This window comes from Aspergillus eucalypticola (assembly GCF_003184535.1).
Source record: "Aspergillus eucalypticola CBS 122712 chromosome Unknown BO83scaffold_19, whole genome shotgun sequence".
Taxonomy (NCBI): Eukaryota; Fungi; Ascomycota; class Eurotiomycetes; order Eurotiales; family Aspergillaceae; genus Aspergillus; species Aspergillus eucalypticola.
The window spans coordinates 464,645-488,621 of NW_020290293.1; the positions used below are offsets into that span (position 1 = coordinate 464,645).

Genomic DNA, 23,977 nt, shown 5'->3' on the forward strand with positions numbered 1-23,977 from the left:
TAATTCTATACTATCTAACTCAACTACCGAGAGACCAACTCATGGGTCCAAACAGCCTTGACAAGCGCATCGATCTTCAGGATCAGCTGTTGCTCTCTGAGTCGGGGTAATGAGTGTGTTCCCAGTGACCGTCCCAAAAGGCTTTGGCGGTACATGAGAGTGACAGCAAGAGGAAAACCCTTCAGACAGGCTGTAGTTGCCCTGTAGATATGCAAGTATCGTAACCAAAAAGGAAAAGGTATTCTCATCAGTTCTTTCATAAAGTCCAGCAACGGGAGAATAAGTTTGGCATGAGCCATGGCTGGTCCTACCGGTCATTCAAGGCGCTCTGCTGTCTCTGTGTATCAACATCATCTGGTTCTGTAAACACTCCGTCCAAGAGTATCTCCGGGATAATAACTAATCGCTGGGAAAGATTCCCACGCGCATGAAAATGGTAGACCGACGAGCGATTCTCCACCATGACCTTCTCGACTGGGGGAAACGGGCCTTGGCAGTGTTCTTCATGAATTCCACATATAGAGAATACTTGAGTGAAGGCATCTGTATTAGCAAGTGCCAAGGCTGCTTTGACGGCTATGAAGAGTGACTGATATGGGCTGTCGATGTAGTCGCGATCGGCCTCTGGGTGAGTAAGTCGAATTTGATCCCGTACACCTTCATCTGGGTTGCTATGTCAGCTTATGGTGGTAGGGTAGAATTTTATATGAGGCGGGACAATGGTGAGGAGTAGGATACCAAGGGTGTTTCATGATGGAGAGTGGTCTGTATGCCTTTGACGTAAAGGGTTTGGTCAACCAAGTTATTGATGTTATTTCCTGACAGGGGGTCGTTGTAGTTGATGGCGGTGGACATTCTGGGTGAGGATTCGGGGGGTAAGGTAAGATCTGAGATGTGAAGATAGAGCATGTATATCTATACTTACCCGAGCTTTACTGAGTGCTTTGTTAAAAAGGGATGGTGGTCATATAGTTGTGTCCAATGTCGGGTTGAGGAAGGAGCCGAGACATGATGTGGAAGGTGCAGTTCACCATGATAATGGTAGACTACATGTTTCGATGTGCTTCGACAGTAAATATCGACATCGTCCTGCATGTTACATTCAGTTAAGATTTCGATATAATGCAGCATACATGTATGGCTGATTCCCTAGTCTCTATCAAGATATCTCCATGGCATAGTTGTGGCTTTCGACTCGGTTTAAAGCAGGGTCTCGGTAATGTGGCATGCCAGTTACGTGGTACCCCTATTTGTTTAATCGGAGAGAAGAGAGTGAATACTGAATTTTGGATCCAGGGGGTATTACTGTGTACTCCGCCGTGAAATCGTCTCTTTGGTCCACGATCTTGAAGATGGCTGTCATGTCGATTGGAAGGTGGAGGCAGGAACAGCCTTCGCCTGTGTGTTTCGTCGCATACGTCTTCTCGTCGACCTGACGTGCGAGACATGTCTCTGCACATTGAGAGTGGTTGGCTTTGGATGTGGAGCGATCCCACGTGGCGAGATAATAAAGGGACGACACGCTCGGGAAGTCCCTGCGGAGAGCCTTGACTTCGCCAGTGCAATATCCAGCCTCCATGAGAAGCTTCCTGCCGAATTCGGGGAGCTCCCATGTTAAAGTGCCGTAGAACTCCTCACGCTGGGAGATAAATACTGTGTCTCGCTCCACGTCTAAAGCTTCTCCCACGATTGCAATCGAGAGCAACACAGGGCCGGTTGCAGGCTCGGTCCCTCTATGCGCGGCCTGAAGACGAATGACGGCGTTGAGGCACAAGTTGCTCAGCTTCAGGACCTCTGCGACTCTCCTCTTCTGGTGATCGAATTCGCCAAAAGTGTCCCGCGCCCAAACAGTATTAGCAGTCCACGACCAGAGGTACTTTGGTAAGTTTGCTGTAGATATCCGTTGTTGGCCCGGTATGGCGGTGGCCTTGGCCACGGAATCTTCCCGCCGAAATGAAACGTGGGCGACCTCGAAGACTTCTTGCAGTAGGCCGAAGAAGAGCCACTCCTGCAAAAACGGCATGATGCTGTCGACTGTGTGCGCTCCGAGGTCGCCTCGTTGTAACTTGTCCGTGTCGATGCCGCATCGCGAGGGAAAGGCGTCAAACCCACTGCCGTCGTATCTAGGTTGGTAATCCAAATACGGTACTTGTGGCGAAGCCCGCATGGACGACAGAATGGAGGGTAGGTGGTCCATCGGCCAACTTGAAGCATACGAACCTGAGATCTACCTGGACACGTATACTAGTAGTCATGGGAAGGTGTCTGGTGTGACTTGTTTTGGCAGAGTTCAGCGTCTCAAAGTTGCTGCAGCTGACCTTGGGTAGCCAACCTGAGCTACCCCCTCACCTCCAGCGGCTTTTCATCCCTCCTGATTGGGCAAATTCCAAGGCATGCATTGGGCTCAGAGTTGTAAAACTCGGTGACTTGAATCAGACTCATGAAACCATGATTCTAGTCAAGCGAACCAGAATCTCTCCCAAGGTGCTTTCTGATTCAGTGATTCGGACAAGGATTCCAGATTTAGTTCCGAGACAACTAGTTACGTAGCTTTAGTAGGTAGGTGCTGGGGGTGCTTACTTTACATGTATATATCGAAGCAATGATTGAATTATGTGAATTTATTTTTGCCTAAGAAATTATCAATATAGGAATTTTCGTAGGTAACTCGAAATTAACAAGGCACTCAACCTACTGATTCGACAAGAACCCGTGGCCGGTTGTCGAGCCCGAACGATCTAATTTGATATTAGTTATGGATTAAAGATATCCCTTCATAAGTTAATATTCAGCTATAACTAGAAATAGAAATTAGTTTATTTTAAGCAATTTTCGAATTTGACAAATTTTACTGCGGCTCTTCATAGTAACTAACGTTACTATCTAGAAAGAATGATTATATAATCATACTAATACAGTATCAAAACTAACGTGGAATCTAAACCTATCTATACATATTAATAAGAAATCATTATACATCTTAGATAATTCAGTATCAAAAGTGACTTTATTATCTATATATTGTCTTTTTCAATATCACAATCTCTCTGACTAAAACTGAACAGTCTTCCCAGGTTCGGTCTGACACCGTTGCAGTTATCTCTGACCCGGTCGCCTGTGGGTGCCCAACTAACCACTACGAGTTAGACCACAGATGCTGGATCATTCGACGAGTCGAACCTGTTTATGCTTCAAATCCTTTGCACAAAAGTTGAGTTTTAGATTGAGAGACGAATTTCCCGTCCATCCCCACTGCACCACCTCCACCACCGTCTCCTAATTGAAATGGATTAGTTAGTTAGTTACCAACGTTATGTCCTATGAGTCAGCGGGCTTTAGAGAAACATAACTAACCTAACTAGCTACCTACCTACAGAGTAATTAGTAAACTAACAATCTGGAACCAGAGAAATCCAGCATCCGCGGCCCGGACCCATTCTAAACTCTGGCTTTCTAGCTAGGTCCTTCTCACGCGCTTTCCCTTCTCACTCGTGGCAAACTTAACATCTCGAGTTGCAATCAGCTTACTGAATTGCCGTCCGTCTGGAGTTCTCCTCTCACGCCCGCTTTCAATACAGAACAGGCGCGAAGGCTCCAATGGACCATGGCGATGAGTGCCCACACCAGCTAGATAGTACTCTGGAAGTACACAATTCCCGAAATGCCGGCCAGTCATCGAGCCAATGGATCAAGTTGCTGGCATCCACTCCTCCACCAATGGACAATCAACCCGATAGATTCTAGCCGAAGCCCGCCCCATCTGTGATGATCTGATAGATTCTCGGGCCAATCGCGAATCCCTATACCTCCTAGGCCCACCATATGTCGCCATGTTAAACTTCCCTGAATTGTAGGTTGTCTGCTCCCCATATGCCAAGTATTCCAGCACCAGCCGCTATCTCCCAAATCGAGCGGATGGACCTTACGTAGCCATGTCTAGGTGTCCGGAATTGACGAGAGCCGGTCTGACATCCTTGGTAGTCCGTATATGAATCCCACAGATGCCCACATGCCTGGCCACTCCTCCCATAAATCAAGACTAACATCGGTGTCCTTACACTGCCTCTAAAATGTCCAGCTCTCCTTTTAAGGTTATCGTCGTTGGCGGTGGCCCGGTCGGCCTTACTGCGGCGCATGCACTCGCCCGCGCAGGCATCGACTTTGTCGTGCTCGAACGCCGAGACTCGGTACGCCACGATCAAGGCGCCAGTCTGGTCCTTGGGGCCCCATCTCTGCGAATTATGCACCAGCTAGGTCTGCTTGACCAGATGCTAGCCATTGGTGCGGAACTTCGCGAGGTTCAGGCGTATACTCGAGAGGGACAGGTATTCCGCAATACCAATCCCTTCCACATAATGCGGAAAAAGTATGTACTGCTTTACGCTTATCTGTCAGCTCGCTCGATCATGCCGGCGCAATACTGACACTAATAGTCATGGGATCGCCCCGGTCGCGTTCCACCGCGCACACTTGATCCAGACCCTATACGATTTGCTTCCGGACAAGGCCAAGGCAAGATATCTATTCAGCAAAAAGGTCAGCGATATCGAGTCAAGCGACACCAGGGTTCGGGTCACCTGCGCCGATGGGACCTCGTTCGAAGGATCTATGGTCCTTGGAGCCGACGGCGTTCACAGCAAAACCCGGCAATTGATGCGCCAACTCGCCCTGGCCGCGAACCCCACGCGGAGTTGGGATGCCGCAAACCCCTTCAAAGCCGAGTACAAATGCTTGTGGTGCAGCTTTCCCCGACGGACTGACGCCGGTCATGCCACTGAAACCCAAAGCAAGGACTATTCAGTCATGTACCTCTCCGGGCGCGATCGTGGATGGATCTTCCTTTACGAGCGTTTGCCACAGCCAACTTCCGATCGAGTAGACTACAAGACGGAAGATATCGAGGCAATGGCGGCACGGTTTGCCGATTTTCCTATCACCGATACTCTGAAGGTGAAAGACGTGTACACGGAGCGGTTCACCTCGGGCATGGCCAACTTGGAGGAAGGCATTATCCAGCACTGGGGTTGGGGACGGATCGTTCTCGCGGGAGACGCATGTCACAAATACACCCCCAACGCTGGACTAGGTTTCAATAACGGCATCAAGGACGTGGTAATACTGTGCAACGGGTTGCACAAGGCGCTGCAGAGCGCAGCGAGTGAATCGCTAGACGCTGCCACGCTCGGTCAGATATTCGACGAATATAAAGAAGTACGCGCCGGGCCAGTTCGTTCGGATGCGGGACAATCTGCGAGGACAACGCGGTTGCATGCGTGGGCCAACACGCTGTACTTCCTTGCATCGCGGTACATCCTGTCGTGGGAGGTCGTTGAAGGATTTCTGATCAACTTTCTGGGCGCACGTGCGATAAAGCAGTGCCCTGTGCTGGGGTACGCCCCTGCTACGGAGCCGTTCTTGGGGGCCGTAAAGTGGGATCACCCGTTGCCCGCGATAGACCAGGAGCTAGCGTATGAACACATGGATTCGGTGTTGCGTGATTCTATACCTTAATGAGAACCTCCTCTCTTCACTGACTCTTCCCCATGGTTTTGCCAACGCATGATGTCAACCTGCGTAGAGTCCCTCTTCCGAGAGCAATTGCCCAGCGGCCTATTCACTTTGCACCCTGTCGATTTCTCCGAACAGGGAAATTTCCCTATGGAATCGCAGACGCAGCAATATGTGTGGACAATTTGTGACGGGCTTTGCTGCGTGTCAGATGCGGGGATCCAGCTGACCAGTTCCCCTCACCCACTCCGCATCCTGCAGTTGAATCAATCACTCAATTTGTGTCGATCTCGTCCCTGCAGATCACGGACATACCACTTCACCTCCGTTTCCATTGCTGGTGCAGACGGGGTGATTCGGACGAGTCTCGGTGCATCAAACCCCGATGTTACACTTTTTTCCACGTATGGATGGATGCGCTCGTCAAGCTGGCGCTTCATATCAACCCTACCCTGCAAGCTCTGTGATCTTCAGTCGAACTCAATCACCCACCTTAGTCTATGAGATATCCCACCACAATGAAGGTCTCCAGCCTCCCAATCCTAACCCTTCTCCCTGCCTCCCTCGCCACAACTATTTACCTGGCGGGGGACTCCACCATGGCCACCGGTGGTGGTGGCTCCGACACAGCCGGTACCTCCCTCCTACCCATCATCGCTTTTTTCACCTAACAATCAATTAGGCTGGGGTGACTACGTCGCCCAGTACCTGAGCAACTCAAGCGGCATCACCGTCTCCAATCAAGCCGTAGCCGGGCGCAGCGCCCGGTCTTACACGCGCGAAGGCCGCTTCGACGACATCGCCAGCACGCTTGAAGCGGGCGACTATGTGATCATTGAATTCGGCCACAACGACGGCGGCACGCTCAGCTCAACCAGCGACAACGGCCGCACCGACTGTTCTGGCACGGGCTCCGAAGTATGCTACTCGGAATATGATGGCGTCAACGAAACCATCCTCACCTTCCCTGCGTACCTCGAGAACGCCTCAAACATGTTTAAAAAGATCGGTGCAACCGTCATCATCTCCTCGCAGACGCCCGATAACCCGTGGGAAACGGGCACTTTCGTGGATGACCCGCCGCGGTTCGTCGAGTACGCGGAAATCGCCGCAGAAACGGCGGACACGTCGTACGTGAATCATTTTGATTACACGGATCAGGTATATGAGGCGTTGGGGGCGGATACTGTGGATGCGTATTTTCCGATCGATCATACGCATACCAGTGCGGCCGGGGCGAATGTCGTTGCTAAGGCGTTCCTGAGGGGGGTTGTTTGTGGGAAGTTGAGTTTGGCGGATGAGCTGGTGACGGATGATTTGGAGTTGGATGAATATGAGTGTTTGGATGAGTAGATGTGGTGCTACGGACATGTGTCGAAGATAGCCATTAGGGCGAAGTATTGGCGATGGAGTCGAGAGTTAGAGATCACATTGTATCTCCCTTGTGGAATCATGGATGGACATGATGGCGAACTTATCAGGCTGAGTTTTGACATTAGTACTAGTACAACACAAGGATAAATGATGTCTCAGAAGCTGTCCTACCTAGGTGGAGGGAAGAACCACAAATGAATGCCCATTACTACCCATCAACCGACTTTGCATTGTATGGTATCCTTCACCTTTCAGCACCTTTCTTAACCAGGGGGCTACTTTAGTATACCATAGTGAGACAAGAGATGAAGCCGTTCTAACCCCATGTGCACCACCACATGACAAAGATCATCTGGACCTAGCACTGTGCTATATCGAAGGTGTCCCTTTTGCAAGTCAAAAACATTTTTCCTGATAGATACAGAATAATATTGGAATGAGACAGCACAAACCGTTCATGGAGAATAGTAGTACTAGTCTACTACTACTTCTCTACCTTATCAGGAAATGCACTCACTAACCAAACAAGCAATAGTAGCTTTCGGTGGAACGAGCAAACCTCGGAGCAGCTGCTCTTTCAGTTAGGGCAGAATTTATTACTAACCCATTACGCATACCTTCATAGCGTGATACCTATACTAATTAGCCTCCTGCATATTGCCTTATCAACGAGCAACCCGAGATAATGTCAAAAACATGTGAAGGCATGAATGAGCTCAATTCCACCCTCTCATATCTCCCTGCTCCAACCCAAAACAGAGCAAAGCGCAGATCCCCGTCGGATATCCCGGACATGGAATTCCCCGGTCGCAAACACCCCCCTCTTTCACATGTGAAGTACAGTAAGCGGAGATAGTATGCCCGATAATTAGTGAGTAGTGGTACATAGTATAGTATAGTATAATCATGTCAGGAAAGGTGCTGGTGGTGGGGAAACTATTTTCCTTGGTGTGGTGGTAACTACCCTACGTACGTACTTACGACCTTGGCAACCGTTACGCTAATATTCTGATCAACTTGGTCTTAATACAGTCAGTTTTATCGCACATCTTCAGAGGCGCAGAGATTGCTTTGAATTATACAATTTTACTTGAATATAATATAACTACTATTTCAAGAGCATTATTACCATCTGATGTTTGAGTAGAAAGAGACTTAAATGGATGGTAGGTAAATATCGTGTTTGTCATCAAATGATTCATTTGTTCTCTAAAACAATTAGGGAGACGATACCGCGGGGAGAGGCTAATGAGCAGACGGTGACATAAATTTAGATGAACTATTTGCCTACAGTAGCTGTATCTTTCATACATGAATGAATTACTACAGACCCGTTCTATGAAATCTCTCGCATACTTAACAGGTCAATTCTTGTTGAAGAACGCTATATAAAGACTGAAATTGATAAATAGCAACATGAGAGAGAAGTAGAGTGGCTATACCTGACCGTTATACCTTATCCTTTACCTGACCGTAACCTGGCGGTCAAATTAAGATACAAAAGTCCTCCTAACTCTAGAACTTAAATTAAATTACGATTAAGGAAATTCATTTAACTTTTATATCTTCAGATTAAGAAGATCAGGTATAGCAGATTGGGATAGAACGGACCGATATCGTGATGTGTTATCGGGATGACATACTATGGATTCTGATATTATATGATTATAGAAATTTAATCTTAGTAACTTCTTCCGGGCGCGTCCAGAAAGCAAGAATTCAAGTATTACATGACTTTTATACTTCCGCGAAATGTTGTTTCAACACAAGATATTACAGTTGCTTATCTTTTAAAAGTGTTGAACAGTCCTCTAGGAAATCACGATGACGTTCGACCCAGTGTACTCGCAATCGTGAAGCATAGAAATTACAGCACCCTCACCCTTACCACCTTCACTATGGTTATACGTGGGGTTTATCGCCATCATCTGGCCTACAGTGGTACCCAGACTGTCTGCGATATTCTTGTAGGTTCCGTAGATGAATTCCATGGGGTGCAAAGAGCAGGTACTTGGGTCACACTGGGGAAGCTTGATGAAATTGCCGGCTTCGACCTCCGCATCTGGGTCACTAACTTCAATCTGGGCAGTGGATTCGAGAGCGGCGAGCGTAAGATTGAGCTTCAGCGCAATGTACCGGAATGTATCTCCTATGAGGGTGTAGTAGGTATGGGGTCCACCATTGATACAGTCGGCGTAGACTGCACCGGGCTTTTCGACGATCAGACATGTCGAGTTATCTGGCTTGCAAACTTCTAGTGAAATGATCAATTCCTCACCGGTGTAGAGAGGGATCATGGCGTCTGCCAGGCGATTGATACGAGCGATGTCGCAAATTTCGCGGTCGACTTGGCGAGAAATTTCAGCAATTGTTTGGTTCTCCTTTACGTAGTAGGACCCAACAGCGGTGTTGAGACTAGAGGGATCGCATGAAGATAAGGCCCTGTTGTGGGAAGAATCATGTCTAGAGGCAGATGTCAGGCCAAGAAGGGCGAGTTGAAGAAGAAAGAAGGGTTTCGTAGCGTTGCAGATGGGCTTTCAATGGAAAAATCTACTAGTCTGAAAGATATCTGCAAGTTGAAAGCAGTATCAGCGCTCTTTTATGTTGGCTTATCTCTTCATATTAGAGTAGAAAAGCAGACCTATGTCGAAGTTCTTTCCATATGTAGGAAACCTCCAAGAGAAGAACTTCATCGCCCGGTCGAACACGCAATGGTGGGCCGTCCTGAAAGGAGTCTCGATGTTACAAGCATCATTATTGGGGGTCACTCGGATCAAAGCGAAGGTCCCACAAGGTCTGCGTCCCATATCACCAAATAGGATAACGCATGCAGATAGATGGTTACGCAAGCGCTTTGATATGAACTTGTTTCTTCCCGCTCACCCGAGGTTCCGAATACTACCCAGCCCGAGAGGCCTATCCAAGCCCCACTTCATTTACAATACATAGTACATCCGCTAACGGTTTCAACCACCGAGCGGTCCGGTTTACTCCGCACCCCTGTTTAATTCAAAGCCTCATCTTTTGGCGCGTCTTTATCATACGACCGTCAATCAGAGAGTTTCTTTCAAGCTAATAAATCTCTTGGACCACTCATTAGCCATCTGGATTATGTCAGTTACCAAAACGACCTCCCGTCTGGAGAGAAGCTGTAGTTGAGGCCTCTGGCCGCATCGACTACGCACACAGAGTAAGGACCGTGCCAAGCACACATTCTGTGTACAGGCGGCTTGCCATACGGTACTCGATTCTGGATGTTCTGAAAATAATATTTCAATTCTACTATCATAATACTGGTAAAGCGGATTCTGCAGGATCTGAAGCTCTCTTCTTGCACTTCATGAAATCATGTACGGAGTACTTTCGCGCTTATGCTCTCTGTGGATAATTCTGTCCATATTTCTGTGCCTTGTGAGTTTCTTATTTTGGCACGATTGCCCGAATGACGCATGTTCCATCATTCGTCATGATTCGTACTGGAAGCGGAGTTATTTTCCTATTGTAGTGCAAGTGTAGTGAGCCCCGTTTGGAATCCCGCACATCGGACGAAAACCCCCATTTTTGATTAAATCATGTAGATCATGTAGATCGTGTAGACGGGGTGTACCAAATACACGTCACCCAGTCTAAATTCAATAAGCGTAATACTCACAACTTTGAGGCACACGTCTGGTTATAGTGGATCCTGGGATCCTCTGCAATGAGCGTAATGACGGGTGGATACTTTTCAAGGTATATAAATTATATAAATCACTGACCTATCGCCCATTACATTAGATTGTGTTTTGAGGTGCACGTTCTTTTAACTTCTCCTATCTTGCTTTTAACCGTCACGAGCAATGCGGCTCACCACTACCGCTGCGACCGCTGCCACGGTCGTTTACGGTCTCTCGCCTGTTGCTTCAGCTGCGCTTTATGATTCTGTCGTTCAAACCAAATATGGCAAAGTCCAGGGATATCCTGCATTCAATGAAACCTACAACGGCAACCTGACCCATTGGAAGGATATAACTGTCTGGAAAGGAATCCCCTTTGCTGCTACTACAGGTGGTCAAAATCGCTGGAAAGCTCCCCAACCTGCATCCCCATGGAATGGCACCTTGGATGCCAAGGAATTTGGCGATGTGTGTCCATCTGCCACCAACGGTGATAATGACTATACTATCACCGAGGATTGTCTGAACCTCAATATCTGGAGCCCTGCTCGTTCATCGAGTGACAAATTACCTGTGGTTATGTGGAGTTATCCTGCTCTCTCGACTGCAAGAGATGCCCTGTTTGATGGAGGTGGTATGGCAGACCAGGGGATTGTATTTGTGAACTACAACTATCGAACCGGCTCATTTGGTTGGATGGCAACGCCCGAGCTCTCTGAAGAATTCGAGAAGGTCACGGGCTCTAACAGTTCCGGCAATTGGGGTATGCTTGACCAGTTTGCTGCTCTCAAATGGATCAAGGCCAATATTGCCAACTTTGGTGGAGACCCTGACCATATTACTGTGATGGGTCAGTCTGCCGGATCGGCTGCCACACAGCATATCTTGAACAGCAACCTCACAAGAGGTTTGATTGTTGGAGCTATTATCGAAAGTGGAGTACGCTATCCGGAAGATCCTATGGCTATGGAAGCTGCCGAGGCCTATCGCACTTTGGATGTCTCCTACAACACTGCTGAAAAGTTCATGGCTAGTCTGAATGTTTCCACAATTGCTGAAGCACGAGAACTGCCAATGAGTGATCTTGTTACCAACTTCCTTACTTCGCCATACTCTTTTACCGCGACACTCGATTACTACGCTATCCCGGAGACTTACTGGAATACACTAAAGAACAAGATTGCTCAGGATGTGCCAGTGCTTACAGGAAATACAAAAGATGAAAGTGGGGCCACTTATGGTCTCAATATTTCTTTGGAAACATACTATGAGGATTTTAACTCCACGTTTAGCGGCGAGTGGCTTCAGCGCTTCCTTGACCTATACCCTGCCACCGATAGGGTCACTGCTTCTGGAGCTGAGAATTCTCAGTGGACAGACCGTTCTAAGATTGGCACATGGCTCTGGTCTCAGATGTGGAATGCTGCTTACGAGAGCCCCATCTATAACTACTACTGGGACCATGCTCCTCCTGGTCAGGATCAGGGTGCTTACCACGAGTCGGAGATCAATTATGTTTTGAATAACCTCTACGCGACCTCTAAGCCGTGGACTGCTGCAGACTACGCCATTGCGAAAAAGATGAACACCTACTGGGCAAACTTCATCAAAACTGGCAACCCCAATGGCCCAGGCCTCACCCCTTGGCCGGCTGTCAACTCTTCGGAACTTGTCCAGCATGTTGGAGATGGATGGGGACAGATTCCAGTTGGCTGGAGTGAGAAGGTCGCCCTGTTCAAGGCATGGTTCAGTACTTTGAAAAAGTACTAATTATCTATTATCCCTGTCGTGTACTCTACCTTGCGGTAATCAAGTCGTTTGTGTCTACCGTTTTACAGGAGACCCCCAAATGTGTACTATAGATGTAGTTTCGTCACTCAGTACTAACAGCGTGTTCTATCTGTGATGCTGTAGTTGATCCTGCCAGTAGTCATATGCTTGTCTCAAAGATTTAGCCATGCATGTCTAAGCATACGCACTCTATACTGTAGTACTGCAAATGGCTCATTAATTATCGCTTAATAGATAGGACCTTACTACATGGAGATCTCTGGTAATTCTAGAGGTGATACGTGCCGAAAACCTTGATTTCGAAAGGAGTGTACTTACTGGACAGAAAACTAATAAACTTCGGAACTCTCTGGTATATCATGGCAATAGTTCCTTCAAATCTCTGCCCTATCAACTTTCGATGGTGGGATTAGTGGCCTACCATGGTGGCAACGGGTAACGGGGAATTAGAGTTCGATGTCGGAGAGGGAGCCCGAGAAACGGCTACCGCATCCAAGGAAGGCAGCAGGCGCGCAAATTACTTAATCCCGACATGGGGAGGTAGAGACAATAAATGCTGATAGGAGGCTCTTTTAGGTCTCATAATTGGAATGCGTACAGTCTATATCCTTTGACGAGGAACAATTTTAGTAGGGAAACCTTCACAACGGGACAACAGTCAAATGATGTCTGATAGGTTCGAAGCTAGTGTCATTTGATAGTGCTTCGTACACGGAATACAGTGATATAACTTTCATTTTTTTAAATCAGTTATGGTATGGAGCTATAAGCATTTACACATAGTAATATTTACTTCTGAATTCAGTTAGCGCATATAACGGAAATTCAATCAGGTTAGTATATGTGATGGCGAGCGACGTGACGAAGCACATGACGTAGTTTTACTTTATTTATTCTGTTTATTTTACTTTGCTTATTTACTTTTATTGTTTATATATGTTCTTTTATACTTCTTTCTTTCCCCTCTCATGTTCGATATTCTAGTTTAGAAGCACTAATGAAATTTATTTGATTGGCTCTCACTGTCAAGGTGCGGGCTGGCTGGCTGGCTTGGTCGCGGGTGAGGTGGTAGGACTAGCAGTTCTAGCTGGAGGCTTCTTAATATAAGTCTTCTGGATTTTATCTTCTAGCTACTTAATCAGGTTATCTTCAGGTTCATAGATAAGACGTAGCTCGGAGAGCTACAACAGGTTTGGGAGCGGGCAGGAGGTTAAGGAGGTCGTGGGTGCAGGGTGGTCAAGGGGTGGAAGGGGTCAAACAAGTCAAACGGGTCGGTTAGGTCGAGCGGATCAGGAAGGTGCTCTGGGTTTGCACCGTGACACATGATCAACATCATGATTAGTAAATAAAGTATTATATAACTATAAAATAATAATAAGTATTATATAGCAGTGAGGTCAGCAGTGAGCATACTTCAACACCAGAATTCGTAGTTATTGCCCGATGGCCGCTATTGCCCGTCATATTTTATATAATCTTATCCCCCGCCGCGGGATGGTAGAACGAGCCGTGCAGAGTGTGTGACAGTTCGTGGGAAAATTAGTGGGGCAGGCAAGGGAAGTTAAGTTAATCTAATCAGTTCAATTTGAAGATGAAGTGGGATGGATGGACGGGTCGGGGATTCTTCGGTGCTACTGCTGCTCCCACCCTCATTAGTTACACTCTTCAAGATTCACACACGTCAGAAAATGCCTCAAACGAACAGTTTCATGATTAGACTAGCATATGTACCTCGCCGATTACTATATAAAGCTATATACAAATTCATTCCGCCTTAACTATATCCAGCCCACGTAAACCACTGCACCGCCTTGCACCAGCAATGCTTTACGAGCACTCACTGATGTAAATCGTATACCATCTATGAGCAGTCGTACTGTCGAGCAGTGTGCCGTCATTCCCGTCCGTCGAATCCACCCCCACAACTTCGGTCACGTCCGACGTAGTCACCGTCACATCATTGCCGCTGGTGATCCAGTACTCCGGGCTGAAGTGGTGGTAGCCCAGCAGCTTAGGAGGAAGCTTGGGCACGATGTCGTCGGTGTGGGTGACGCGGTAGTTACTGCCCATGTTTTGGTCGGTGATGTAGTCGGCTAAAGCGAGGTTACCAATACGTGGTTGGCCGAAGTTGTACTGTCCATTGTGTTAGTTGACTCATCTGAAACATAAGGGCACAAAATATAGATAGGATGGGGTGGGGATAGGTTACCAGGTCAAGAGTGTATCCGGCGTTGCGGAACACAGTAGCCGCAATAGCCGCCAATGCAGCGCCGTAGCTGTGTCCGGTAAACACGATGGAGTAGTCCGGATAGCTGGAGACAGCAGCCTCCACCTTGCTGGTAATGGTATCGGCGATGACTTCCCAGGCCTCGTAGAAGCCCTTGTGCATTTCACAGCCATCACAGATGCTGCTTACAGAAGTGAGGCCGAAGTCCAAGTCGGCAATCCAGTTCGAGAGGTCGGAACTACCCCGGAGAGCCAGAACGATTAACTCGTTTGTCGGGTCAACAGCGATGAATCCAGTCGGGTCGCCATAGCTGCTGCTGCTAGAGGGGTGTGAGCGGATGACAACTAGGAAAGATGCTGAGGTGACTTGGCTTACTCGTCAAACTCATCAATAGTCGTGGCACCGGCTGCCTCGACGAGAGGGCAGTTGCCTACATCGCAGGTCAGAGTCGTGCCAGTGGACTCGATGTTTGAGGAGCAGTAAGCTGCTGCACTATATTGGGCGAAGAGGTCGATGTTGTCCAAGACGGTAGAGGAGATGTCTGAGCAAGGTTAGTGGGTTCACGGTCCACAATATATTTGGAGAGTGTTACCTCTACGCTGCATCGGAGCAGGTGCGGGAGCAGCATGGGCCAGAACAGATAGAGCTACGACGGCCACAAATTCCCTGCGGAAGAACATCTTGAGAGCCAGGTAGTACAGCGCTGGATACTCTTGGGAAAGATCTGCGACTTTCTGAAGATTTACCTACGGTGGCGTGGCCCCCTTTATAGATCAGATGAACTGGGGATCCGACGGCTGTCAACGGCCCATCGTTGTCACCAACGTCTCCGAGAGGGTATTCGAAATGAATTAGACTCGGTACATCGACTGGTGATAGGAGAGTCGCAATCAAAAGCAAATGTGACTAACGCTCCTGGCGCTGCAAAAGGAAAAGCCAGGATCTAGCCCCCATGTGCTCTATAAACCGCCAATCAGCGGGCATTCCTGGTCCGGGGCGCGCCATGGTCGTGAGGAATCCGTGCTGGCATGTCAGGCTGCAAGGGGCTAAGGGACCAATGGCCCTCTGGCTCTCAGTCACGCAGGGAGAGAACAGACATTCGCGAGATGCCGCCATGCGCTCGGCCGCGTGTGCCAGACAAAACTGGACGTAAAAGTTCCACGACCCGCAATGTTTCTAGAAAGCCCCTACCGCTACTATGTATTCAACCCCACCTGCGCCTGGCTGGTTTGGGCTTAACAAGCGGGGGCCATATATTGATCCGTCTGCTTCCGTCTGCTTCCGCCAATCAAAATAGGGGTACAAATGGAACTAGGTTTAACCAGAGAAGGGGCCGTAAATAGGAGGTTAAAAAGCTTAGTGCGGGTGAAGAAGTGGGTGTGATTTCAGATGACCAGGCTAGCGTGCCTGCAGGAGCTCGGTAGTCAGCCAGGTGACAGGGTGAGCTTGATGCATGATCGTACAGGGGTGTGGATCCTGCGACTGCGAGAACTAGATAGCATGAGGACATCGACTGCGTTGTTGCATGTTATCTAGCATAGAACTGCAGCCTTATCGGCTGGTCGGATGGACGACGGTCTCCGATGAGCTTCCTTGACAGACGGACTAACATGTGAAGACAGCGAAGCGGTGGTGATGGAGATAGAGTTCGGCTGCTGAGTGACTGAACCCTTGCCGTCAACAATAAACGCCCGGATTTACGCGCTTGACCGTCGGGGCGTAAGGCCTTTTCAGTTTTGCCGGACCATCTGCTCATCTGCTGTCGAGGATCCCTTGACCATTGCACCAGCCCTCTATTGTGATAAGCAAACAGTGGGGGCCATTGATCTCAGGAAAATTCATTTTGAGAGGAAACTTCGCAAGGGCTGGTGTTGTGGACACGTGGTCTGCTCAGGTCAGGAACTTACTTTGCTGCGGAATTCCAGAGATATTCGAGGCAGATGGTTCATGACCGAGACGTTAATTACTAGGACTACTACGGAGTAGTAGTTCGGTCATGAGCAAAATTACTTGTTCGGTTCAAAATGGATGGGGATGGCTCCTGCAATTTCCCCATACCTTGGATGAGGATCCGAAGTTAATAATGTGGGTCACTGAGCACCAACAAGGCTGTTTTACTCTCACAGGATGGCTCCAGGAGTGATCCTCAATCAATTCTGACCTTCCACCAGAAATTAGGCTCATCAAGTTGTTCCGCCCACTTCAACACGAACTGCCAAGCTTGACGGACAATGAAGCGATTGGACTGGGGCGGTTATGGCTGACTCGGGATTGCCCAACCCAACAAACAAACAACAGTTAGGATGGCGTGACTTCGGACCTTTGTAGACAATAGGGTTTCAGCTAGCCCACCAGTAACGGCTCTGACAAGCTATTGCACGCCACGGCCCCAATATTAGCAACCTAAAAGCATAATACGACGGAATAACCCCGAACGTGTGGTGCGGTGAAGAAGAAGCGGGAACCAAAAAGAAAAAGCAAAAAAGATGCGTCCCGGGAGAGGATCGAACTCTCAACCTCACGATTAACAGTCGTACGCGCTAACCTTTAATGATGAATTAGTAACTGATTGTGTGGATGAACTCGATGAAGGGTAAGCTTACCAATTGCGCCACCGAGACTACTCGTTGGGAAGCCGGCTGACAGTTTAATACATATAGGGCATAGCAGTCCCAACCTGCACAAAGCATTGTACCTTTCTACTTTCGGACTCACACCCTTGAAAAGATGTCCCAACCCCAATACCGCAAAACGACGTGCAACATGCGGTCCTGCAAGCGCAGCGACATGTGCGGATCTGTTCAGCCCAAGTACTTCCATCAGGTGACCTTGAAATACATACGTCAAGCCGCAAGGATACTGATGCCCTGGTAGCGTACAGCAACGAGTGGAGATCTCACCTCAGACAGGGGCGAAACGCCCCCATTCTCAGGAAATCCTGGTCCAGTTTGGTCCACGACGTCCCGGCAGATTGGTTCACCAGCCAGGCCCTGAGCAGTGGAATGGCTGCTCGACATATTATGCTTCAGAATCCACGAGTGCCGAATGCTTACGTTTTCTACGTGGATTGGTTGACCGGCAACACTCTGCCACTACCTCTCAAAAGTTCGTTGATCGTCAGTTTTGACCGACCAGAACATGCAAGTGCCTTCTTACAGGAAGGCACCCTACATCTAAATTGTATTCCATTAGAACGTAAGAGTTTGATGAGCATTACTGTCTTTGTCAGTGCCCAATTTGTCAGATGTTTGAGCACTCCCGGCGCAACTGCAACTCTTCCAGACGTTGTCCTTATTGTGGGGACAGCCACAAACCGGTAAAGTGTCGGAACACAGCCAACCTCATACGCGCCAATTGTCAAGGTCCATACGCCTCCCAAGATACGTTCTGCAGAGCGCTGGGGCTTGCCCACGATAGGATCAAGTTCTTACAGAAGCACAGGGCCAGCCCTTATCCAAAGCCGGCCGTAAAACCAGCTACAGTGCCCTCAGCCGGAGAGCAGGCTGCGCCGAAACCCAAAGAGCGAACCCTGCCGCCTGACTCAAAAGTGCGTATTGACGCAAATTGCAACACTAGCACAGAAAGACCAAGACGAAAGAAGTGCAACTGCGGCAAGGCTGCTAATGCCAACCTACCTGTCAGTACGTCCTTGCCTGTCGATTCTAAAGAACCCTCCTGTTACCCCTCTACAGCAAACCGCGGCCATACAGGCCACCTGCAGAAGCCCGCTGGGCACCTTGAATCAGCAGACGAGGAACAAACCCCAAGCCTTAGACCCTACCAAATACCCCCAAGGGTCATAGTATCCCTTCAAGGACAAGCGGACAGCGGAGCACCGTAACTGCCTGTCTCAGCAACGCGCACTAGAAATGATTTAGGAAAGCGAAGTTGATGTACTATCAATACCCAAGTTCAATTGTTTTACACGATGGAATATATTCAATCACTACAGTGGATCTTAGAAAATACTATTACTTGGTTTTATACCCTACGACTCAAGCGTTATCATATTTTCTAAAGCTTACGGATTCAACCATAATATTCAACCGTGACTAGGGAAGCCCAATCAAGTACGTATGAACTCCGATTAAAGCATATAGAAGGCTCACACATATTGCTCGTAGGTGTGGCAAAGTCAACCAACTGTATGCATAGTAGTAGTATTTATCGCGCGGGGATGAGGGACTTTTGCTCGTTTTAGACTTATGGAGGTAAAGCAGGTCCGTATTTCCTCATATGTTATTCTGTCAAGTTGAAGATAATTATATAAATATGGAAGTACTACTAAGTACTACTACTAGAGTATCGCAGCAGACAGACCATCTTTCCTCTCTCCCTCCTCCATAGCATACAACTGCTCCACCAAAGGAACAATCGACTCCCTCAACCCCCGAAACCGCACTCCCAGCATCCTCTTCACCTTTCCTGAATCGCACGAATAATGCATATCCCTTATTCTCGCCCCCGGACTCCCAACCGCAACCCGTTTCGAAGCAGCAGGAATATCCTCTCTCACCACATCCGCAATCTCCTGCGTATCGTACGGGCCCTCCGTGACCAGAAACCGCTGATGGGAGGGTAAATCGACCGTCAACGCGCACAGACATGTATCTGCTAAATCCTGCACATCGATCCAGACTAGTAATAGTTTGTTAGTTATTTGACCTACTACGTTGCTTGTGTAGAGTAGCTACTTACCGGGTGCCTTTGTCGGCGGGATTTCATTTCCGCCCTTCGCTACCTCCCACACAATCCTATTACTGGCATTCAGATACTTAAGCGATGAAATCGGATGGATCATCTTCCCGAAGACCATCCCAGGACAAAGTGTGACAAGCTGGAAGTCCACATTATTCTCCTTGATGTATGTCCATGCAGTCCGTTCCGCTAGGACCTTGGACGCGCGGTACGCCACAGCCTACATTCACCCCCGTGTCAGCAACCAACAACCACCATCAACAACAACAACATGAAAACACAAACTCACCACATTATCAGTATCTCTCCCCTCCTCATACCCCAGCGGACTCCAATCCTCCTCCGTATAAACCTTCCCAGGCTGCAACCCCAACGCCGCATCATACACCGCCGCAAACGACGACATGATCACCAACTTCTTCACACTCTCACACTGCTTTGCAGCCTCACACGCAACCCTCGTCCCCTGTATCGCCGGACGAAGCAATCGCTCCTCGAACTGCCCCGGCTCCGCATCATAGGTAAATGCCGACGCGAGGTGCAAGATAGCGTCACAGCCTGCCGCTGCGGGGAGAAACTGCGCTAGGTCTGTGGGGTCGGGAACGACCACGAGGTCCAGGGATGTCTCAAGGTGGGGAACTCCTGCGGCGTTGAGGGCGGAAAGCGTCGCTGTGGCTTTTTCGGCGCTGCGCACGGTGCCACGGATGGAGTGGCCAGCGCGGAGGAGTGTGGCGATGCAGTACGTTGCTATGAAGCCGTTGGCGCCGGTTATGAGAATTAGCATTTTGGCGGTGGTAGTATTAGTGTGAATGGCTGTAGAGGATATGGATAGGGTTGGGTGTAGTAGATATGGGTTACGGTGGTTTATATACATTGTGTAGTATCTTGTGATGTTTCTTCGAGTGGAGCCGTCGCATAGATTAGACTCAGCAGTTCTGAACTACTAACTAGTACACAAATCGAAAGTCGACTCCCCCCTCATCATCGCCCTCACTCCGCAGCCGTTCTTCCATGCGACTCCCCGCTGCCCGGCCTAAGCGGTTAGCCCGCGCGTTCCGACGGCCGTAGACCACCCGCAGCATGGTGGAGATGATGATTGCGCCGGCGTTGACGGCGACGATCGTGATCTTAGCGGGGATGTACCTGTTCAGATAAGTAAGGAAATTAGATGTGGCAGTTCAGGGATATGCATACCCTGGAGCATCGCGGGATTGAAACGTCTGCGGCCCGATGATGTTGGCGATGCTGAAACCGGCCGAGACGAGTGTACTTCCTGCTACCTATGTGGCAGTTCATGTTAGCTGCTATTGAATTGAAAGTAGTATGGGGCTTTTACCTTCATGGTATACCCCTTGTAGTTTGCACCAGTCCACGCGAAAATCAATGCTAGCGGGGCAACAGTCTATTCCAGTTAGCGCACACCCATCGCATTTACGACTGGAGCAACCTACCGTGTTCACAAGGTATATTCCCGCCAAACAACCCCCCTGATTCGACGACGGCAGAAAGGACATTAGACACGCCCCAATCAAAGTAGGGATCAAGAGAACATTAATCGCCAACCAGCGCGAATATCCCCGCGCGATGGCCATCGTGGACGCCATAGTAGCAACAATGCTAACCACCCCAGAGGGCATATTAAGCAACGCACTTTCCTTCGAGTCATATCCAAAGTCCTTAATCAAGATGGATGAGAACGTCGTGATAACTCCGCTGGGTATAGTAATTAGAATAGTCAAAAGCACCAAGAGCGCAGTCTGGAGATCTGCAAATGCCTCGAGCAGCGAGATCGCACGGAAGACTTTCTCGCCCACACCAGCCTGGTCTTGTCGGAGGCGCTCCTCCACGCGAACCTTGTCGGATGTGCTCAGGAAGCGCGCTTCAGATAGTGTGGCGGGTAGAATGAACAGGACAAGAAGTGCTACGAGGACGTTTACTGCTCCAATCACCACAAACATGATCCGCCAGCCGTGAAATGACATCGACGCCGGTGCATGCTGCGCCGCGAAGGATATCAATCCGCCGATGATCTGCCCGGTGCCGAGTCCGCAGTACCAGAGGCCATAGCGAGGGGTGGATTCGGCCCGGGTGTACCACATGCTTGTGTACATGGTTAGGGCGGGGGCTGTATGTGTAGTATTAGCACTGGGCATATGAGATAGATAGTGTTGATCGCACCGATCACAGCTTCTAGTGTGCCAAGAAGCACTCGTAGAGACATCATGCCTGCAAAATTCTGGGCTGCGGCAGAGCAGCAGAGGAGCACTCCCCAGCAGAGGATGTTGAATCCGAGGACTTTAGTGATGGGGTATCGTTGGAGTAAGAACCCTATCTACAATCAGTGATACGAGCATAATGAAGGAGCGAATGGGATATACCCTGAGGGATCTCGGCCACGGCATAAGCAATGAAGAACCCCGTAGCCAGCCAGGAGAAGTCATTGCCCTTCATCCCAAGATCATCTTGCATGCCCATGACACTAGCGTACTGCTACCATCAGCATCGACATCCGTACATGTGTTTAAGATGAACATCGGGACGTACATTCAAGGCCACCTTATCCAGAAACTGCAAAAAGTACGTTAAGAACATAATCGGCAGTATGCGCCAATCGATCCGACGCAACAGTGCCGAATCATCGTGCAGATCGCCAAGGCCATAGTCGATAGTGGCCAGCTTTTCCTCTTTAGTATCAGACATGGTGTTTGTGCAGCAAGGATGGCATGTTCCATCAGAAGGCCGTCGAGAAGCGGCGGAATGGCATGATGGGCTGTCTTAAAGAGGTTGTTCCTGTACACAGTGAGGGCTACAATGTCCCCTATCACTGGCTGGGGCGATCGGTGCGATAAGCTGCACTACTGCTGCACCCGTCGCATAGATACGAGCCCCGTCGGATGCACGATAAGTGGATCGGATGTGTGTCCGAACGACATAGACCATAGGAAGGCGCCGGATAGGTATATAAACAAATATTCGAACATGAAGCTGAGATGCAGAGAAAGCCAAAATCATATTAATTGTCGATTCGTCAAACCATACAGAATGCCCTCGCGCACCGACTCTCCCCTCGACATTGCCATCATCGGCGCCGGTCTAGGCGGCCTGAGCGCAGCCGTGGCTTTACGTCGCCAAGGCCATCGAATCACCGTCTACGAGAGATACGATTTTGCTGGCGAAGTGGGCGCTTCCTTGAGCGCAGCTTCCAATGGATCCCGGTTCCTAGAGCAATGGGGTGTCGATGTCAAGGCCGCGAAACCGGTGGTCTTGAAGAAACTTATCATGCATGATTGGGAGACTGGGGCGATACAGAACGAATATGGTTTGGGGGACTACAAAGCTAAGTTTGGAACGGTCAGTCTGGCATTCAGTCTTCACTCTACAATCTGTCATTGACGTGGCCGATTCTCAGGAATACAACAACTTCCACCGCATTGACATCCACCAACAACTACTCAAGTCTGCTTTTGACGAGCCAGGCGAAGGCACCCCCTGCACATTAAAGGTCAATCACAAGGCCGTGTCGCTAGACGCAGAGGCCGGTCGCATTGTGTTCGAGAATGGAGAGACGGCGTCGGCAGACCTTATCGTCGCCGCGGATGGTATTCGCGTAACTATCCCTTCCCCATTTCCTAAATATTCAATAAGCTTTATTTTTATATTTACATGAACGAGATACAGTCCCAAAGCCGACTTGAAATGGGTATCACCCCCGAATTCACCATGTCGACTTCATGCTGCTATCGTTGCATTATTAGCGCCGATAAACTCCGCAGCCTCGGGCTAGACGACTACATTGACAACGAGGCGATCGAATACTGGGGTGGATTCGGAATCAACAAAATCGTCATGTCACCTTGCAGTAACGGCGAAGTTGTAAGTTGTTACTGCTTCTATCCGGCAGAGTACAACAATTTGCGTGGCGATGGCTGGAATATCGCGGCTACTCCGGAGCAGCTGGTCGATACTTTCCCAGGACTGGATGAGCGCATGAAGCTGTTGATGATGAATGCGGAGGATATTAAGATGTGGCGCTGTAGGGTTCACAGCCCCTGTGTTTGATACACTTGCTGATACTCGATAGTGTACCGTCACCAACCATACCCCTACTGGGCCAAAGGCAAAGTATGCCTGCTTGGTGATGCCGCCCACCCCATGATGCCCGATCAGTCGCAGGGTTCGTGTATGGCCTTTGAGGACGCCGGCGCGTTGGGATTAATTTTCCACCGCACGTTCCGGGAAGAGTATAGTGTCGCAGAGGGTCTACAGCTGTACGAGCGGTTGCGGAAACCACGAGCCACGAAAGTCCAAGAGGCGAGTTTTCGCGCGCGTGAAGACCTCAGCGAGCGCATTGGATGGAGCTCGTCGACGGATCGGCCTGGGAAGTTGACTATTGAGGAGGTGTGTGGGTATAATATGCGAACGCATTTGGAAGAGCTGAAGGCCCAATAGATATTAGATCTGGTGTTTAGGTGGCTGTGTGTATTTAAGTAGTTTCTTATGAGGAGTTGATCCGCAAGATCATGCTGTTTATGCTGCTATACGAAGTATAGAATCTTTGGCAGAAGGTTTTCGTGGAAATATACTGACGCGAAATCACGTATCTCAATCATAAATCTAGCGCAGGGCATAGTATCATTAAAGCTCCCATGCGATATCTATATTGTGATACGAGACCAGAGTTCCACTTTCTCTATCTATCGGGAACAATTATCAACAAACATAA

The 23,977-nt window shown here is 49.0% G+C and overlaps 11 protein-coding genes and 1 non-coding gene across 12 annotated transcripts; 6 read left to right on the forward strand and 6 right to left on the reverse strand.

The window, feature by feature from the left end:
- Positions 1–16: 16 nt before the first annotated feature.
- On the reverse strand, positions 17–2,442 carry BO83DRAFT_418724 (uncharacterized protein; the record flags this gene model as incomplete). Its single annotated transcript, XM_025534836.1, has 5 exons — positions 17–201; positions 312–671; positions 926–1,089; positions 1,307–2,227; positions 2,350–2,442. 5 exons carry the CDS (start codon positions 2,440–2,442, stop codon positions 24–26), a joined length of 1,716 nt encoding a protein of 571 aa, XP_025386215.1. The 3' UTR covers positions 17–23.
- Positions 2,443–4,070: 1,628 nt separating this feature from the next.
- Positions 4,071–5,511, forward strand: BO83DRAFT_390636 (FAD-dependent oxidoreductase; the record flags this gene model as incomplete). The annotated part of the gene is made up of 2 exons (XM_025532865.1): positions 4,071–4,366; positions 4,434–5,511. The coding sequence occupies 2 exons, from the start codon at positions 4,071–4,073 to the stop codon at positions 5,509–5,511; spliced, it is 1,374 nt and encodes a 457-aa protein (XP_025386216.1).
- A 184-nt stretch (positions 5,512–5,695) lies between these two features.
- BO83DRAFT_380035 (rhamnogalacturonan acetylesterase RgaE) lies at positions 5,696–7,086 on the forward strand. The gene is made up of 2 exons (XM_025531654.1): positions 5,696–6,141; positions 6,191–7,086. Exons 1-2 carry the CDS (start codon positions 6,027–6,029, stop codon positions 6,859–6,861), a joined length of 786 nt encoding a protein of 261 aa, XP_025386217.1. The 5' UTR covers positions 5,696–6,026; the 3' UTR covers positions 6,862–7,086.
- Positions 7,087–8,667: 1,581 nt separating this feature from the next.
- On the reverse strand, positions 8,668–9,207 carry BO83DRAFT_380036 (uncharacterized protein). Its single transcript, XM_025531655.1, has one exon. The coding sequence runs from the start codon at positions 9,177–9,179 to the stop codon at positions 8,694–8,696; it is 486 nt and encodes a 161-aa protein (XP_025386218.1). The 5' UTR covers positions 9,180–9,207; the 3' UTR covers positions 8,668–8,693.
- Positions 9,208–10,721: 1,514 nt separating this feature from the next.
- On the forward strand, positions 10,722–12,308 carry BO83DRAFT_448986 (carboxylesterase/lipase family protein; the record flags this gene model as incomplete). Its single annotated transcript, XM_025536722.1, has 1 exon — positions 10,722–12,308. One exon carries the CDS (start codon positions 10,722–10,724, stop codon positions 12,306–12,308), a length of 1,587 nt encoding a protein of 528 aa, XP_025386219.1.
- Positions 12,309–14,131: 1,823 nt separating this feature from the next.
- On the reverse strand, positions 14,132–15,410 carry BO83DRAFT_75346 (lipase family protein). Its single transcript, XM_025537576.1, has 4 exons — positions 15,149–15,410; positions 14,932–15,097; positions 14,539–14,875; positions 14,132–14,462 (listed from the first exon to the last, which is right to left on the reverse strand). Exons 1-4 carry the CDS (start codon positions 15,234–15,236, stop codon positions 14,157–14,159), a joined length of 897 nt encoding a protein of 298 aa, XP_025386220.1. The 5' UTR covers positions 15,237–15,410; the 3' UTR covers positions 14,132–14,156.
- On the forward strand, positions 15,385–15,991 carry BO83DRAFT_75370 (uncharacterized protein). Its single transcript, XM_025537577.1, has one exon. It carries the CDS (start codon positions 15,585–15,587, stop codon positions 15,897–15,899), a length of 315 nt encoding a protein of 104 aa, XP_025386221.1. The 5' UTR covers positions 15,385–15,584; the 3' UTR covers positions 15,900–15,991.
- Positions 15,992–17,045: 1,054 nt separating this feature from the next.
- BO83DRAFT_t195 lies at positions 17,046–17,177 on the reverse strand. Its single transcript has one exon. It is a non-coding gene; the product is annotated as a tRNA-Arg (tRNA).
- Positions 17,178–17,588: 411 nt separating this feature from the next.
- On the forward strand, positions 17,589–18,473 carry BO83DRAFT_75382 (uncharacterized protein). Its single transcript, XM_025537578.1, has one exon. The coding sequence runs from the start codon at positions 17,801–17,803 to the stop codon at positions 18,395–18,397; it is 597 nt and encodes a 198-aa protein (XP_025386222.1). The 5' UTR covers positions 17,589–17,800; the 3' UTR covers positions 18,398–18,473.
- Positions 18,474–18,853: 380 nt separating this feature from the next.
- On the reverse strand, positions 18,854–20,038 carry BO83DRAFT_390642 (cinnamoyl-CoA reductase; the record flags this gene model as incomplete). Its single annotated transcript, XM_025532866.1, has 3 exons — positions 18,854–19,194; positions 19,255–19,474; positions 19,544–20,038. The coding sequence occupies 3 exons, from the start codon at positions 20,036–20,038 to the stop codon at positions 18,854–18,856; spliced, it is 1,056 nt and encodes a 351-aa protein (XP_025386223.1).
- Positions 19,965–21,954, reverse strand: BO83DRAFT_448994 (allantoate permease; the record flags this gene model as incomplete). Its single annotated transcript, XM_025536723.1, has 7 exons — positions 19,965–20,397; positions 20,449–20,534; positions 20,591–20,656; positions 20,706–21,379; positions 21,433–21,582; positions 21,633–21,744; positions 21,799–21,954. 7 exons carry the CDS (start codon positions 21,952–21,954, stop codon positions 20,202–20,204), a joined length of 1,440 nt encoding a protein of 479 aa, XP_025386224.1. The 3' UTR covers positions 19,965–20,201.
- Positions 21,955–22,296: 342 nt separating this feature from the next.
- On the forward strand, positions 22,297–23,703 carry BO83DRAFT_317206 (salicylate hydroxylase; the record flags this gene model as incomplete). Its single annotated transcript, XM_025527693.1, has 4 exons — positions 22,297–22,605; positions 22,664–22,861; positions 22,927–23,287; positions 23,336–23,703. 4 exons carry the CDS (start codon positions 22,297–22,299, stop codon positions 23,701–23,703), a joined length of 1,236 nt encoding a protein of 411 aa, XP_025386225.1.
- Positions 23,704–23,977: the final 274 nt, after the last annotated feature.

Excerpts from the sequence above, each read along its gene's own strand:
- BO83DRAFT_380035 (XM_025531654.1), top strand. The coding sequence starts at position 6,027 with ATGAAGGTCTCCAGCCTCCCAATCCTAACCCTTCTCCCTGCCTCCCTC. Across the intron at positions 6,142-6,190 it reads TGGTGGCTCCGACACAGCCG|GCTGGGGTGACTACGTCGCC; the intron begins GTACCTCCCTCC and ends ACAATCAATTAG.
- BO83DRAFT_380036 (XM_025531655.1), bottom strand. The coding sequence starts at position 9,179 with ATGATCCCTCTCTACACCGGTGAGGAATTGATCATTTCACTAGAAGTT.
- BO83DRAFT_75346 (XM_025537576.1), bottom strand. The coding sequence starts at position 15,236 with ATGTTCTTCCGCAGGGAATTTGTGGCCGTCGTAGCTCTATCTGTTCTG. Across the intron at positions 15,098-15,148 it reads TGCTCCGATGCAGCGTAGAG|ACATCTCCTCTACCGTCTTG; the intron begins GTAACACTCTCC and ends AACCTTGCTCAG. Across the intron at positions 14,463-14,538 it reads CCGGATACACTCTTGACCTG|TACAACTTCGGCCAACCACG; the intron begins GTAACCTATCCC and ends CACAATGGACAG.
- BO83DRAFT_75370 (XM_025537577.1), top strand. The coding sequence starts at position 15,585 with ATGTCAGGCTGCAAGGGGCTAAGGGACCAATGGCCCTCTGGCTCTCAG.
- BO83DRAFT_75382 (XM_025537578.1), top strand. The coding sequence starts at position 17,801 with ATGTTTGAGCACTCCCGGCGCAACTGCAACTCTTCCAGACGTTGTCCT.